This window comes from Phoca vitulina, unplaced genomic scaffold (genome assembly GCF_004348235.1).
Source record: "Phoca vitulina isolate PV1807 unplaced genomic scaffold, GSC_HSeal_1.0 scaffold20, whole genome shotgun sequence".
NCBI lineage: Eukaryota > Metazoa > Chordata > Mammalia > Carnivora > Phocidae > Phoca > Phoca vitulina.
Window position 1 is genome coordinate 5,626,026 of NW_022589723.1, and position 17,432 is coordinate 5,643,457.

At 38.1% G+C, this 17,432-nt stretch overlaps 1 protein-coding gene across 2 annotated transcripts in view; it reads left to right on the top strand.

Annotated features, from left to right (window-relative positions):
• The first annotated feature begins 1,898 nt into the window (after nt 1-1,898).
• CUNH15orf41 (chromosome unknown C15orf41 homolog) overlaps nt 1,899-17,432 on the top strand; it is a 204,568-nt gene continuing 189,034 nt past the window's right edge. For both annotated transcript variants that reach the window (XM_032417050.1, XM_032417051.1), the window contains exon 1: nt 1,899-2,176. In XM_032417050.1, the coding sequence (XP_032272941.1) occupies nt 2,076-2,176 (101 nt within the window). In that variant the 5' untranslated portion in view covers nt 1,899-2,075. The remainder of the gene's footprint in view (nt 2,177-17,432) is intronic.

The following is a 17,432-nucleotide window of genomic DNA, read 5'->3' on the forward strand; positions in this document are numbered from 1 at the left end:
GCATATGGGGGGAGAAACATTCTGATGTAAATATTAAAAACAAATACAAAACAAAACAAAACAAAACTGGGGTTGCTGAATTCAGGAGTCACTGTTGATACTGGATTTTGAGAAGCCTGGGAAAATAAAGTGGTGAAGCGTTTTTTAAAGCCTGGACTAAAAAGTTCTTTGAAATGGAGATTGTTCCCTTCAAAAAAAAAGTTCCTTAACCTTTGGCCTAAGAGAGTGTTACTTTTTGGTGTAGTAATTAAGCATTAAGAGTTGGCAAGACCACAGACCCTGGAACCAAATTTCGAGAGTTTAAACTCTACCCCTGTTGCTTACTTGTTCTCATGACCTCTGGGAAAGTTACCCTGACCTTTCCATGCCTCAGTTTATTCACCCTGCACCAAAGGGAGGAGGAGGAGGATGATAATGTCAATAGGATCTGCTTCATAGGAAATTATGAAGATTTAAGTGAGTCAGTGTGTAGAGAACAAACAATACCTGGTCAACAGCCACATCCATGGGACTTATCATTATGTCAAGTGGTCTTACAAAGGCTACTTATCTTACATAGACTATCTGCCAGACACTATGCTAAGGAATCTTTCTGTTCCTTGTATTAACTTATTTAATGTTAGTTGTGGTCTTGCCAACTATTAATGCTTAATTACTACACCAAAAAGTAACACTCTCTTAGGCCATGAATTAAAAATCAATTTTACAGACGAACTAAGGCTTAGATGGATTAGGACATTTATCTGAGAAAGCTTATCTAAGCTAAATTTCCAACCCAGGCCTTATTCCAGATTAAAAAAAAACAAAAAAACACTTTAAAATGGAAACACCTTTTCTTTGCTTAAAATGATAAAGTTGGAAAAGAAACAAAACACATGGCCTTCTAAGAACCTGATTTTTTAAATTTATTTATTTGAGAGAGAGAGAGAGAGCACACACCAGTGAGGGGTAGTGGCAGAGGGAGAGGGAGAAGCAGACTCCGTGCTGAGCAGGGAGCCAGTGTGGGGCTCCATTCCAGGACCCCGAGATCAGAACCTGAGCTGAAGGCAGATATTTAAACCTACTGAGCCACCCAGGCAACCCGAACCACATTTTTTTAAAGGGATTAAAGGGCTGATGTCCTAATAAATTGCCTCAGGAGGGCTGAGATCTATTACAACACCTCAAGAAAACAGAAATTCATTCAGTGACTCATTTCTCCAAACATTTCTTGAGCGCCTACTATTTTCTGAGAGGTCAAGATACAAAAAGGAGTAAGAATTGATTTCAGTCAGTAAGCACCTAACTCTGGGGAGTGAGTTATGTGCTTTACTGTGGGCTGTTGGATGATGTCGGATTTGTTTTCTATTCTGTGTCCCTACATGACCAAAAGTGCCTTCCACGCGAGCTGCAGAAGTTGTCGGACTTCTCAGCACAAGCCAAGCTGTATGTCCACAGCTATCCCAGTGGGGATTAACTGCCAGGTTCCTGCTCTCAGAGTGCGGAGAGACTTTGGTGAAGACGACTTTCTTTGTTGGCCTCCGATTGGAGCTGCGCTAAAACGGCGCGTTTGGAAGCGTATTCAAATCGCGCGCCCAAGCAGTCTCTTTCCGGGGCTCAAGCTTAAGGATCGTGGGGCACCTTTATGCTCTGCCGCCCGGCCTGTGCGCTAGGGCTCCCTGACTTCTGGTAGCCGGGAGGGTGAATTCAGCAAACAAACGAGGTTGATCCCTGGTGGACACTGCCTGGACGGGAGCCCGCAGCGATTTAGGCGCCACGTCTGTTGACGGCAGCTACTTCCTGGTCGTTTTGCCCTTAACTATCATGGCGGCCGGTTGCCTTCGGCCGGGCCCACTGCGGCTGCTCAGAGAGCCAAGGCAGGGCAATCGGGTCTACAGCCCTCCCCCCGTCGCCGAGCAGCCGGGTGAAGCCTAAGCTGTGCAGCTAGTGGTGAAGGGGGTATAGGAACAAGCCAAAGAAGACTAGGAGCCAGCGCCGTGCCGCTGTGTGCCCACCCCTCGTCTCCCGGCACCAAGGCTGCTGGAGCCCAGGGTGTGTTTTCCTTGTCCCCGCCACTTTCCAGTCCCTGGCCCAACATGATACTGACCAAAGCCCAGTACGACGAGATAGCCCAGTGCCTAGTGTCTGTACCGCCTACCAGGCAGAGCCTGAGGAAGCTGAAGCAGAGGTTCCCCAGGTAAGTGTCCGTCTCTCCACTCGCACAGCACTTTGCCCGCAGCAGCTGTGCCTGGGCATCCCAGCCAGCGCCTAGGAGCCACGTGTCACACATGAGCGGGGAGGAACAAGAGTGTCTGGTTGTTGGGAGATCAAGGATGTGAAAAGGTTTCTTCTTTCACCTGTCTTCCACAGGAGACTCTTAAATGGATGAATCCCTGGCAGTCTCCCAAGACCTTGAAATTAAATTCAAGTTCAGAAACGTTTATTGAAAACTTGGTGTGTTCTATGTGATGGCTGCACATAGTAGGTGCTTCATAAATGTCTGGTTAATTGACAGATACTAGGAATGAATGATAGGTGGCCGGGCCCTCTCAAAGTGGAAATGCAAATTCTAGATTCAGAAGGAGGAAATGGAAGACCCTTTTCGATTGGCCCCTGGAAACAAACAAGGGACCACAGGCCTAAAGAGGCCTCCTACTGTTCAACTTTGACTCTCTAAAGCAATTAGGTGATCTCAAGTGTTTGTCAGTCCAGTCAGAGACTGGTGCGCTAGGGATTCCACTCTTGGGTCAAGACTGGCCATTTTAACAACCATATATACATATATATACATATATGGTTGTTAAAATATATATATATGTGTGTATATATATATATATACACACACACATTCCAGGTGTATTTCATACTTCCCACCCTTGCACAGATATCACCAAAGAAGTGTTTTCTTGAAGAAAGAGAGATTACTGGATAATTGGTATTAATAAAGTACAAATTGAAGAGTAAATTAAAGGTCTTTTATGACCTCTGTTTTTTGAAGGAGTCAGTTTTCCTCATCTGTAAAATATTTTTAATATTTTCCAGATATAATTAAAGGCAATATTTTTCCTTTTATAGTTTTTAAGACTTTTATCAAACTTGCCAACAAGGAACAAAATTGACAAATTGGAATTTAATTTTCTTTCATTAACTCTTGCCAGCTCTGCCAATGAACAATGAAATGGGGGAAGGCTGGTTAGCTGAGGGAATAGGTAGATTTTTCTGGGCAGTTTGAAGATGGAGCTCTTGTTGTGTTCTCATATTACTACTGTATTTTTGCTTCTCTTTCTTTTCCTCTCCCTTTTCCTCTCCTCTTTTTCCCCACCTCTTTTTATCTTTTTTTTTTCCTTTGTCACCTCATCTCCATAAGAAGTAACCTCCCCATATGCTTATGGAGGACTTAGGAAGTACACTAATGAAGGATGCCCTTCATTAGGGGCACCGTGCTCTCTTGCCTATTCTCTTATGAGCTTTTTTTTTTTTTTTTAAAGATTTTATTTATTTATTTGAGAGAGAGAGAATGAGAGAGAGCGAGCACATGAGAGGGGGGAGGGTCAGAGGGAGAAGCAGACTCCCTGCTGAGCAGGGAGCCCGATGCGGGACTCGATCCAGGGACTCCAGGATCATGACCTGAGCCGAAGGCAGTCGCTTAACCAACTGAGCCACCCAGGCGCCCTCTCTTATGAGCTTTTTTCCCCCCTTATTCATGATATGGCCAAATATTTTTTAATTTTCCCAAATACCATTCAGGGAATAACTAACTCTTCTTCCACTGGAAACTTTATTTAGAGAGTCTGTACTACTACTCTGCAAAAGAAGGGATTAAAGGGTCATTTAGCAGCATGAGTGGAAATTCTATTAACAGTGTGGTTTTTGGAGTTGACTTCACAGTTTTCATTACGGCACTGTTTTACACTAGGTGGTTGTTGCAAAGGCCTTGAACAACCTTTAGATTTGGTAGTTCATTTTACTAGAGAGTCAGATAAGGACCTCATAGATAATTTCTGGTGGTTCAAATAGGTTAAGTGACTTGTCAAAATCCCAGAGATGTTTAATGGCAAAACAATGTAGAATACAGGTTTCTTGACTTTCAGTTCAGAATTCTACATTAAGCTGTCTGGATTAGTCTTCATATTAATAATAATAAGAGTGACAATTATTTTTTGTTGGCATTTGCATACACTGAGTTCTAAAGAAAAAGTACTGAAATGGTTTTGTTTTTGTTTTTAAGATTTTATTTGAGAGAGAGAAAGGGAGAGAGAGCATGTGCAGGAGCGTGGATGTTGGGGAGCAGGGGGAGAGGAAGAGTGAGGGGGAGAGGGAGAAAGAGAATCCTAAGTAGACTCCATGCCGGGTGCAGAGCCTCATGCAGGGCTCCATCTCCCCACCCCGAGATCATGACCAGAGCTGAAATCAAGAGTCAGAAGCTTAACAGACTGAGCCACCCAGGCTCCCCAGTACGGAAATGTTTTTTAAAAGTTGCTAAAGTTTTATTTTCCTGATTTTAAAAGTTGTGCATGCTCAGTAAACAAAAAGTATTCATAATTGCATGGCCCAGAAAAGTTCTTTTAACATTTTATGTATTTCCTTGTAGTCTTTTTTTCAGTGTAATACTGCCCCTACTAATATAGTTTGTAGGTCTTCCTGTTCTTACTTCACATATTGTGAGCACTTCTCATAAAATTCTTCACAATTTGTTTCAAATAAATAATATCACATTCTATATGTACCATCCACTTTCTTATTATTGGACATCAGAAGTTTTGTTTTTCTAATTTTCTGATATAGTTGTTATATAATGCCCAGTCTTCTGCTTATTTTCTTACTTTAGATTCACAGATGTGAGAGTGACTGTATCCGTAGTTTCCAAACTTTTTGGTCTCCAGATCTCTTTATACTCTAAATAAGCCTCAAAGACCCCAAACAAAAGAACTTTTGTTTACGTAGATTACAGCTGTTGATATGTACCAAAATACAAATTAAAATTGGGAAATTAAAAAAAAAATCTTGTTAATTTATTTAAAAATGACAATAATAAACCCATTTTGTGTTAACATATTTTTATGATTAATAACCATCATTTCAAAAAAGTAGTGAGAAAATGGCATTGTTTTACACTTTTGCAGATCTCTTTAGTGGCTGTCTTAAATAGAAGGAAGACATCTGCTTCTGTATTCAACCTGTTGTAATATGTTGTTTTGATTAAAGAATATGAAGAAACTCTAGCCTCAGACAGATGTAGTTGGAAAAGAGAAGAATAATTTAATAGGCTTTCCAGATAATGTGGATCTTTTTGTTACTACATAAACCTAACAAGTGGTATTTTCTCAAAGGTTAATTACAATGTAGAATGTGAAACCATATCATGGAGCTTTTCACTCTATTATATTACAATCCACTGGCCTGTCTTGAACTTTGAGTGGATCTTTCACCCATGCATGATTTTTATCATCCATGCATTGTTTGTTTGTAAAATGTTGGTTGTGAGTTATGCAAATCTTCCAAATGTTGTCACCTTTCATTATACATTATCAAAAACTCATATTCATTAATATCCCCACTGATCTCATCAGAAAAGTATGTAAGATTTGAAGCTGTCAGGCTTATGGTGATGGGTGCAGAGTTTTCCAATATTTGAATTTTCCCTTGAAAGCTCAAATTTTATCATTGCAGCAAATATTATCAGTTGTTTTCTTTGAAGTGACAGGCTCACATTGTTTATTTTTCAGAAAATGTCTTCCAGATACCCAAATCTAAATAATTATACTTTGTTCATTGCTCATTCAAGTAAAAAAGTTGTCCCATGGAAAAAGTGGCTAGTTCAGCTCTACAACAATCATGTAAGTGTTCTCCCTTGAGTCAGCCATCATACTTTGATATGCTGTAGATGTGCTTTGTATTTGCTTCTTACTTTGTCATATAGAATGTTAAAAGGATGCGTATTCAAAGGTTGAGATTTAATAAAATTAATAAGTGAATCTTAAGATATTCTTATGTGAAACTGGCCTTTTTTTTTTTTTTTTTTAAGTAAACCCTATGCCCAACATGGGACTTGAACTCACTACCCGGAGATCAAGAGTCAGCATGCTCTACCAACCGAGCCAACCAGGAGTCCCAAACTGGCTTTTTTTTTTTTTTTTTTTTTTGTCCTGCAAGTGTGTTGCAGTAAAATTTACAGTGACTGCTAGAACAGTTTGCCTTGATTTATGCGTAGGGGCTAGCAGTTTTACCCACTATTGTTTTTGTATCATCCATGCAGATTTCACACAGGGAAAAAGGTAAATCATGTCTTACTAGTTCCATAAAAATAGTTTTGACTTTGTAGATCCCTGAGAGGGTCTCAGGGACTCCAGGAGTCCACTGGAGTCCATTGACCACACTTCGACAACTATGAGCTATTTCAAATCAAAGGATATGTATATTTTGAAGGATTTCGGTGTATATTGACAAATTAGTATCAAAAAGATTATACTAAGGCACCTGGGTGGCTCAGTTGGTTAAGTGTCCAACTCTTGATTTCAGCTCAGGTCATGATCTCAGGGTTGTGAGATGGAGCCCCCGCCCTCCCTTGGGCTCTGAGCTAGGCCTGGAGCCTGCTTAAGATTCTCTCCCTCTCCCTGTGCTTCTCCCCCCACCTCTCCCCTGCCTCTCTCCCTCTCAAAAAAAAAAAAAAGAAAAAGAAAAAGAGAAAAAAAGATTATACTAATCCTATTACTACCAGGGCAGGGGAGTATCTGTCTCTATAACTTTGGCCAGCATTAAAGAGTGTCATTATTTAATCTTTAGTACGATTGATCAAGAGTGACATTTTGTAATTTGCATTTTTTATTATAATGCATTGTGTATTTCCCCAGTTGTTTATTGACCATTTAACTTTCTTCTTTTTGAATTACCTGCCTGCTGTCCTTTGTCTAATTTTATATTGGAGTGTTTGCTATTATTGTTTATTGATTTGTTATTGTTTAGTGATCTGCATATGTTAAGGATGTTGATCCTTTACATGTCATATCTGTTGCAGATATTTTCCCAGGTGTTTGCTTTTAAATATTGTTCTATTTTTTATTTTTTTAAAGTTCGTTTTAAAGATTTTATTTATTTATTTGAGAGAGAGAGCGTGCGTGAGCGGGGGCTGGGGGGTTGGAGAGGCAGAGGGAGAAGCAGACTCCCCCTTGAGTGGGCAGCCCACTATGGGGCTTCGTCCCAGGACCCTGAGATCATGACCTGAACTGAACGCAGACCCTTAACTGACTGAGCCACCCAGGTGCCACTTTTTCTATTTTTTATATGCTTAACTTTAAGTTTATCCTTTTTTTGCTGAGAAAGTCCTGTCCTGTCCTAAGACATGAAAACTAAATCTTCACCTAAATTTTCTTCTAGATTCTTTGTGGCTTTCTTTCTTATTAATTTTTTAATTTATCTAGCTCAAAGGTAAAGATGTGGCTTAATCCCCACCCCCCCATACACTCACTGTGGCTTCTTGCTAGCCTCACTTATCCATGACTTCCTTGTTTTCACTGAAATTACAAATTTATGTCTTTACAAGTCACTAGGTTGAGCCTGTGCAGTCCTCTTAACCCTCTGGTTTTATAATCGTTCAATTTAAAATGAAGGGATAGGGCTTTATGATGTCTAATACAGCTCCAAAATTCACCCTCCTTCTATTCTTTTCTGATCTGCAGTTTTACAGGTAATGGACCCTTTGGGCCCAAGAATATAGGGCATACTGTATCTAAGTACTTGCTGAGGATACATTCATTGATTTGCATCTCCCAGCTTATTTCCTGGACCTCCTTATTCAGGTAGAAGCCCCCAGCCCAGTCAGGTTATATTTTACATTTTTTTTTCCTGCCTAAACACTACATATGTATCTGATTTTAGTCATTCTTTGAGAGTTCCCATATACTGTTCACCCAGGTTCCCCTAGTGTTAACCTCTTACATAACCATAGTACAATTATAAAAATCAGGAAATTAATTTTATTGTAGTTCGGTTAATTAATCTATAGGCCTGTTTGAACTTTTGCTAGATTTTTCACTAACATCCCTTTGCTATTCCAGGATCACACATTACATTTAGTTGTCATGTCTTCTTAGGCTCCTCCAGCCGGTGGCTGTTCCTTACCATTATTTTTTGTCTTTTATGATCTTGACAGTTTTGAAGAGTACTGGCCAATTATTTTGTAGAATGTCCTTTGTACTTGATGTTTTGTCATGATTAGATTGAGGGTAAACCTTTTTGGCAAAAATACCCCAGAAGTGCTGTTGTACCCTTCTCTGTACATCGTATCAGGGGGTGCATGACTTTTTATGTTTTATTGCTGGTAAGGTTAACCTTATTCACTTGGTTAAGGTGTGATGTCTGCCAAGTTTCTCCATTTTAAAATTACTACTATTCCCTTTCCAATAATTACCTTGTGGGGATATCCTTTGAATCTATGCAAATATTCTTTTTCTCATATCACACTTTTCTGTTGTTATAAGCATCCATCAGTGGTTCTTGCTTGAAATTGTTATTACCGGTATTTGCCTAATGGTAATTTTCTATTTCTCTCACTGGAATACTCTTTCAACTAATATCATTTACTACCACCATTTCATGTGAAACAATCCATCACACAGTCAGCCCATGATTTTCACTGGTACTTGCAGTTCATTCACCTCTCTTGGCATTTGGTCTGTCATAATTCACTGTGTGCTCACTCTGTCTGTGGCACTATTCGAGTATTTTTTAGAAAACAGATAAGACATTGTAGTCATTAATTTTGAATAACTTGTAGTCTGAGGAAAGAGTTTAAGACATATCCAGTAGCCATAAATTATTAGAATCACAGAATCCACAAAGAATTTGTGGAACATTTACTACATGTATGTTGAGTCAAGTGGGTTTCTTTGAGGAGATATGCCTTGGTTAGAAATTCTTTTGCTGATAAACTAAGCCCTTTGGCACAAATTTAATTTTTCCCTGAGTTCCCTTGCCATGCATTGGTTATTTGGTTGCTATTTATGCCTATACTAACGAGTCAGAAGTCAAACTCTTGATACCATACATCTCTAAGCAAGTAAGTGTCTTTACTGCTATATCTTTTCCCTTAGAGATTCTGGCTCAGCTGTTTCTAAGAGTGCCTTCCCCATTATGTTTTCTGTCTTGGCCCACAACACCTACTGTTTTCCCACTCCTAGATCATAGTATAGGCAACCATTTACTCATATGAGGCTGTTCCTAGATAAATCTCACAAGGAGTAGTTAAAAACTTGTTTGGCCGGGCTCCCTGTATTTAAACCAATAGAGTTGGTTCATTTTCTTGAGATCTTCACCTACTTTTACCTGAGAACTGGAGTTAGGGCTGGCTGTATTGTGTATTTGCCAGCGTAGAACTTTAGTGGTACTTGATGGTGGACCTAGGGTCTGGTCTAGTTAGGAGTGGAGTAGCTAAGGGACTTGCTTGGGACAAGCACAATTTTATTTAAGTTTTACCTTTGTTCAGGGTGGCTTAGTTTATTTTGGTGCTGCTGTTGACTACAGTTACCCTTTTTTGAATAATGTTACCCCCCACCTCCAGTGATGCATTTTAAGCTGTTCTCTTGATCCATGGGGAGTCTTGTATTCCGTTGTTTTTTGCTTCCTATAACAGTTTGTTCTTGGGGAATGACTTGGTTTTGCCACTTTTATCTGAGTCACAGTTGCCTCATCTGTAAAAAAAAAAAAAGGGGGATAGAGCTCCACTGCTAAGAAGTAGAAGAGGGATTCAAACCCAGGCAGAGTCCGGCTGCAGACTCTTACTCTTACTCTGTGTATTGCCTCTTGCCATTCAGTTCCTTAAGTCTGTGGTGAGGATTAAGTAAAATAAGGCATGTAAAACACTTAGCGTAGTGTAGACGTTCTGATAAGTATTTAATGGATGGTAAATATGATTATTGTTATTATTAGGATTTAGTAGCTGGCCTATAGTAGAAGAAATGTCTGAGTACTAACCTTCCGAAACATATAAAACAAAATTTTGCTTTGATACGGATCAGTTGATTATATGGCTCTGAACACATGGATTTAATCATTAGTTGAATATGGCCCAGATATCAGAAACTTGTCTTAAATCTTTCATAGTAATATATAATGTCATTTAGAAAAAAACAAAACCAAACTTTTGAACCCAGATGCACTGATTTTTAAGAATTACAGTAGCACATTGCAGTCTATAATTAGTAGTGATTTACTTAAATTGGAAGATTATTCCTATTCGCCTTGTTCTTACAGTTGAATTGATAGTTGGTTCTCAATTTGTGGTCAATTTTCTATTCTTTTGATAATGTTGTGGTGCACCTGAGTTCCAGAATAATGAATGAGAATAGCTTGTAAAGGGAGAAAAAAATCAGCCTTTTATTGAGCTGGAAATTCTTTTGGTGGTTTTGCTAAGGAAATAAAACGAATTTACATGACTTTCAAAAATAGTACTCATATACTTAGGAAATATATCTAGGAGTATTTTTTTGGTCTTTAGGGCAAATTGGAAAAGAAATTGGCCTAAAAAGTGGCCTAAGAAAAGAATATGGTTATTTCATGTATTTCCTTTAGTCATCTTTTAAAATATGATTTTTTATTTCATAAGATTTCAGGTTTTTATTTTGTTGTTGCATTGTACACCTAGCCTTAAAGACTCTTCTGGAAGGTTATTTTATTAAGGATATGGCACCTTGTGCTTTGATCAGATATCTGTGCCTTTTTGGATTTGCATAGTTGCAAAAGTAGCTTGAATTTCTACGAAAGAGTATTTGGAGAAAACCTCAGATAATGTTATCTTGAGAAGAACCCATGCTGACTCTATTTCTTATTAGTTTGAGGGGGGGAAGTTTTCATGTTATTAGATTATTAACTTCATTTTAAAGTCTATATTCAGACATCAAACTTTAGTCTACTAAGTAGTAACTCGTATCAGAATGTTTACAGACACAATAAGGAGGAATTATATTATCTCCCTAGGAGAAAAATGTTCACTAGATGTTTAGGGTAATAATATCTTATTATTTGACTTTCAGCAAATGTTGACTGAATTTACCAGTATGTTTTTATTACACCTTTTGTGCAGTTTTGCCATATTGGTTGAATTTTCCTTAAAAACAAAACAATCAATATACAAGTACTTTTCCAGAGTTAAGTAGGAAAAGTGACCTTAACATATAAAAGTTATATACCGGTGTGAAAATCATATGGGAGATGGGTAAAGAATAAATTTTCCTTTATTTTCAGTTGGCTTTTTCCTGAGAGGAAATGTTTTCAAATGTTTAATTCAAGGTGCCTTTCTCTCTTTCTGCTGTTAGATTTCTTCTACCATGAGCTGGTACACAGTGAACACAGTAAAGGTGTTGAGGTGCAGCTTCCAACTGAACGACGAGTCTCCATTTCTTAGGGGAACAGAGCACACAGCCAGCTCCAGGATGGTTTGCTCGCTCCATGGGCTTTGAGACCAGCATGGAGCAGTCTGTGCCTTGTATATTAAAGATAGTAATAGCTGGTCAGAAGTCCAGCTAGTACTGGACTTTGGGGTCCAGTAATAGCCTGGCCACTTTGGAGTACTAAATACCTGCCTCTACTTTTCTTTCCTCTTTCTTTCCGTCCCTCCCTTTCAGGAGGCATCTTGATATAATGTATTTAAGAGTTAATAGTTCTTCATAACTCAAAGCTTCCTTCTTGCCAGGGAACAGTGACAGGATTGACATTGTCAACTTTTTCAAGTGCTTTCTCTTGCCTGAGGGCTGATCTTTTCTGTTCCTTCTGGTTTCAGGACAGTGCATAAAGTTTTTTTATTTGTCTTTTAACCTAAAACAGGATAAATACAAGATTAGAGTTTACAGCTCATGTTTGGTATTCAAATCGTGACCTGATAAACACCTGAAGTATCGTTGAGATAATGGAGAGGTCTGCAATTTTCTATCCAAAGTAAAGTGTTAAAATATCTTAAGAATTATTTCCTTATTTCCTTTATGTGTTTTCAATATTGAGATTCAGCTGCTTAAAATGTTTGAAAACTTTTAAACTTAGAGAAATAACTTGAAGACCATGGGAATAAATATTTTGAATCTGAGAAAGCAGTACAAGCAGAGGAAAAAGTAAGTGGATTCATGTTTTTTGATACTGTTATTCAGTCAAATAAGTAAGTACTGGGTCTTTCCCTGACCAGATGCTGGCACCTGCTAATTGGAGTGATTCTGTATGAAGCTTGGGCTTTTTCTGAGGATGTCCTGGGAGTGGTAGTCATTTACAAGACTAAGACTTAAAAATACATGGTACGTTGTCACCCTTCTCTCCCCTCCAACATAACTCATCTATTTCTCACGTATTTATTTTTATTATTGTTGAGACTTGTCCTTTGCTCCAGGCTCAAGAAAGGATGAGCTGTAAACTCTAATCTTGTTCTTTATCCTGTTTTAGGAAATAGGAGGCATAGCATGCCCTTGATACTTACCAGGGTTATCACTTCATGACTGATGGAATCTCCAAACATGCAGTGAGCACTAGAGAGGATGGCAAAGGTCTAAAGCTTTGTGGTGCAGGTGTTTGGTTAAGCTCACTTAGTAGCTGATTGATGTGGTCTTCCCCAAGTCAGGCTAGTGGTATGAAAGATTCAGATTTATACTCCTCAAACTCATGAATTATGTTTGTCATGAATATTTGTGATCACTCTCAGAGGGTCAGGGGATGACCCTGGCGATGTTTAATGTAGGAACGCTGTGGGTACCCAACTCCAGGGCCAGCATGAATAGAAACACAGAGTGAAATCTCTTTGTGGTTTGTCACTCATGGCTGTGCCACACCTTAGCCTCCTGAGATTCTCTACCTTATAGGATGGTGTTTAAGACTAGTAGGGGAATAAGGCTCTTTGTAGGGATAGCCTTCTTGGTAGATGGGACGTGGGAGAGTAAAGCGTCATTTAAATGCATCTTTATACAATCACATGTGAAATTAGACTGGCAATTTATTTTTTTTCCTCTTTTTTGTTTCTGTCTATAACTCTTCCAAGCTGATACCATCTTTTGCTCAAGGTATATTACACTGCTATTTGTTTTTGCTGATAATATTGGTAGGGAAAGCTAATAAAATTTGAAATTAACTTGCACTTCAAGCCCCATTTAGCTAAGATAGTAAATGGACTGGGGCTGTGAGAGAGACTCTTCGTTGTATAGCATTAAAAAACCCCACAGACTCTTACAGTTTAGATGTAACAAATAGCTCACAAACATCATTTCTTAACTGGTGAAGTCAACATTATCTGGATTCTTATTTCCTGAGGCCAACTAAAATACATATGTAAAAATAAAATACATTTAACCTCCAGTTTATAACGTTTGAATTTTTATTTGCACTGTGGTGGACATGCTGGAGACTCTTCCGGCACAAATCACAAAAGTTTCTCCAGAGGAACCTGCATACCTGTCTCATTATTTTAGATTCAGTGACTTCTAGAGGGTTGGATTGAGATACCAATTAGCCACCATTTAGTCAAATCAGTTAATGTTGTCGACGCAGAAACCGAAGGAAGAGTGCAACCGGGTGATTTGAACAAAGTTACACATCTGGAGGTCAAACTCTCCCTTTGTGCTCTTTAACTAGAGATCTCAGATTCCTGTCTCCTGAGGGGCCAGGCAGGTACCAACAAGGAGTGAATGAATGAAGCTGGCCTGGTTGGGATCGTGGCTAAGGGAAAGGACAGTCGTGGGTACTAACGTGGCAACTGCCACCTTATGCCACCTTACGCCCTGTGCCGCCGGGTCTTTTATTCTCTAGAAAGCAGCTCTCTATCTCACTTTTTAGAAGAAATATTCTGAGTTTTAAATGTTGTCACTTTGTTGGAATTTTAAGACACTGTGGGCCACTCGTTTCCTGGCCAGACAGAACAAGTCTGTGGGCTGAATTTGGCCCACAGCCAGCGGGTGCTGGAGCAGGCTCTTTCTGGCTTGTGCGAGCTGATGATAAGTATCCTTTCCTGACTCTACAAACTGTGACCTCACGTCCAGTAGCTTAATATCAGCCACGGCGGGAGTGTTTACACCACAGAAATTGGCTAACGTGTGACAAACCTGGGCTCTCCCCACTGCCACCAAAGGCATTTCTTAAGCCCCCCCTCACCACTGCATACCATCACCAATTTGAGACTTTTGCATTGCACGTTATGGCCCTATAACATGTCTTTTCCAGAATTTTCTTAACCCAGTTTATTCTGTTTTTTTTATCGCTTTTTTTTTCTAAAAGGACTCAAAATGCTTACATCTGTATTTAATTTATTCTTACAATATTTTTGTTGGGCTATCCCCCCTTTTTTTTGTCTAAAGAGAGGATACATATATTTTTTTCCTTACCATCGTTAATGTGGGAACTAGAATGCCAGTTGTGAGCCTTAGCAGTACCTAGTATATTATTGGTATTATGACATATATCATAATGGACATTTGATTGAACTGACCTGAGAAAAATGTTGCCTGGTTAAAAAAGAAAAAAAACCACATATATATGTCTCATTTAAGGAAAATTGATTCCTTTCGAAATAGATTAATTAGCTAACTTTAGGGATATTACAGCGATTCTTTACTCTCTCTAGGAATTTGGAAATGTTCCAATGGTATACCTGAGGGTTTATCATGTCAGAAATTATTTTTTTGAGAAACTTCAAGCTTAGCTGTTATGTCTTCGGTTGGCGGTCACTCCAGTATAAAAAGAAAATAAGGCATCTCTATAATTATAATGAAAAACAAATGGGAAGATACCCAGTTGATTATAATTTGATTTTGTCCAATTTTATAAAGATTCAATTATCACATGTTCAAATGTGTTTCTTTTCTACGTTTAAAGTGTCAGTAATAAAGTAATATGACAGTATATAGCTAAAACAAATGGATAATAAAATTAACAACACTAGGCAAGAATATGTGCCTTTTAGAATAACAAGAGAAATTCTTTGTGGGGATAGGCCCACATGAGTGGGCTGGCCAAGTGGTGTTGAGTTTGGCAGAGTTGTCTTAGCCTGTGCTTGACCTTGGGTGCTTTATTAGCTCTCTCTGCTTATGGTTAATTATTTTATAAATCGATAGGAGGCAAAACCCATTATTGGGAACTCCAGAAGGTGGTTCAGGTTTTTGTTGTAAAGGCAGTTTTATAAATTGGCTTAAAGAGCTTGGTTCTGGAAATAGACATATGAATTCTGGCTTCATGAGTTACTTGCTGGGTGACCTTGGGTAACTTTCTTCATGGCTTGGTGCCTTATTTATAAAATGGGATTGTTATGAACTTGAAATGTGGTAGTACATATAAAATGAGTAGCATAGTTCCTAATACTGTGCTGAGTAAATTTTTGCTGTTTCTGTTATTGTTACCATTATTGATTTAAGGATGTTCATTGCAATGGTATTTTTGCTTATAATAATTAGACTCAGGACATCAGAACTGAAAAAATTTTGCCTAAAACCAGCCCCTTTATTTTCTAGGTTTCCAAAGTGTTTTTCATTTACTCCCAGGATAATAGGATACCTACTTTTAGTCAATTACAGTAAAGTCCTTAGATGATAGTGGCAACCAAGATGGGATATTTTTTGGGATGACAGATGAGGATATGTAGGTTTAGGTTGATTCTTCTCTCCCCCCCCCCCCCCCCCGGGTAAGTGAGAATGTTAAAACCTGAAAATTTTTAAGTATTTTCTTAAATACTTAAGGAAGGAGTCTAATTACTCTTCAAATATAAACTTCCATATTCTGGAATACTTTTATATTCCCGCCCTACCTTGATAGCAAGGTGGTTATGAATTTATGAAAGATATTAGGATGAATACGAGTTTTGGAGTCAGGGTTCTGCCACCGGGAACTAGCTGGAGTCCAGTAATTATGTGAGTTCAGGTGTAAGTCTTCCAGGGCATGGAGATTTTGTGGGATGCTCCAGATCATAATATGAGTGTAAACACTGGTTTTAGTGTTTAATATAGGTATTAGTAAATTTGAAGAATGAGTGCTTTTTAAACAATCTTAAAATCTATTCATGCTACTAATACTGATTATGAAAAGGTCTTGTGGTAAACACAAAGAAATTGCATAAACTTTTTAAAGAAGATAGGTATATTGCCCCTTAAGGCTTTGGTTATTAGTAATTAGAGTGTATCCTAGAATGCTACCTGCAAAGAATTTGCTTAATTTATCTTATTTGTGCAGTTCTGCCGATCATATCGTTGGAATAATAATGAATTGGGCAAGATAGTAATTCTTCCCCTTCTTTTTCTATTCTGTTTACTGTAGAGCATATCTTCTAGGTTCTAGGTTGAGGAGAGGCTTTTAGGTTTAGACCTATTTCACACTTCACTTAAGCTACTTAGACCAGATTGGAATAAAGGTATTAAAACTGGTTAGAAATCATTGTGTTTAATAATAATAATAATAATATAATAATACTTAAAAATTTGAATGATACTCTGAAAAATAGTGCCTGTAGCCAAAGGTAATGGAAAAGTCATTAATTGTACTATGGAATGTATTTTGAGGACAATGCCTTATAACTCTTCTGAAGTGTGAAAACCAGACTTGGTTAGTTTTATTTCATCTGTTAAGGGTGTGTAAGGAGTCTAGATTTGGTACATTGTCATGAAAAATATTTTATTCATGTTATAGCTTTTTGGACAATTGTATTCTGCACTGTATTACAATGGCACAATAAATTGCTGAATATACTGTCTGCTGAATATGACTTTACCATGAAAAATTTGATGCATGGAGAAGGAAAGGTTGGAATATATCAACCTTTTCTGACAAGGGACTTTGAATTTTGACCTAATACAGGTGACCTTTGTGCGCAATAAAAGTGAGCTTAATCTTGAGGTCAAGGTTGAGGTGAATGGCAGAGCTTATGCTGATTGTGGGTACTTCGGAGCCTACCCAGCTATTGGCTAAATGGGAGTATGACACTTTTTTTTTTTTTAATTTTTAGCATTTTCAGGAGCTTATTTATAGCAAGTTGTTTAGCTCTTTAACACTACCCCATTTCCTCAAAGCTCAGCTATCTGTTTAGTTGTGGTAAGTTGGTCCGTTTATTTATAAAGTTTACTGTTTCTGAGTGAAAGGTATGAGTGTGCTATTATTTTCTGTTCCATAGATAAGCCATAGCTAAAAATAAAAATGTTCTTAATGGCTTAAAGAAAAGACAACTGACATATATAACCTTGGAAATGAAAATATATCTTCTTTTAAGAGGTTTATTTCTTTGAGAAGTTGAACTCTTATTATCTAACTTTGGAACTGTCAGAAGAATTTTTAAGTAGTTTGTACCTTTATCTAGATTATAATTAACAGAACTCTCATGAATTATTGTCTTAAAAGGTTTAGATGATTTAGAGACGGGTTATTCCCTTGAAAGTTCCTTTGAAATGTATCCACTAATGCATTTACATTAGAATATTACATGATATAAAATATTTTAAAGGTTTTTCTTG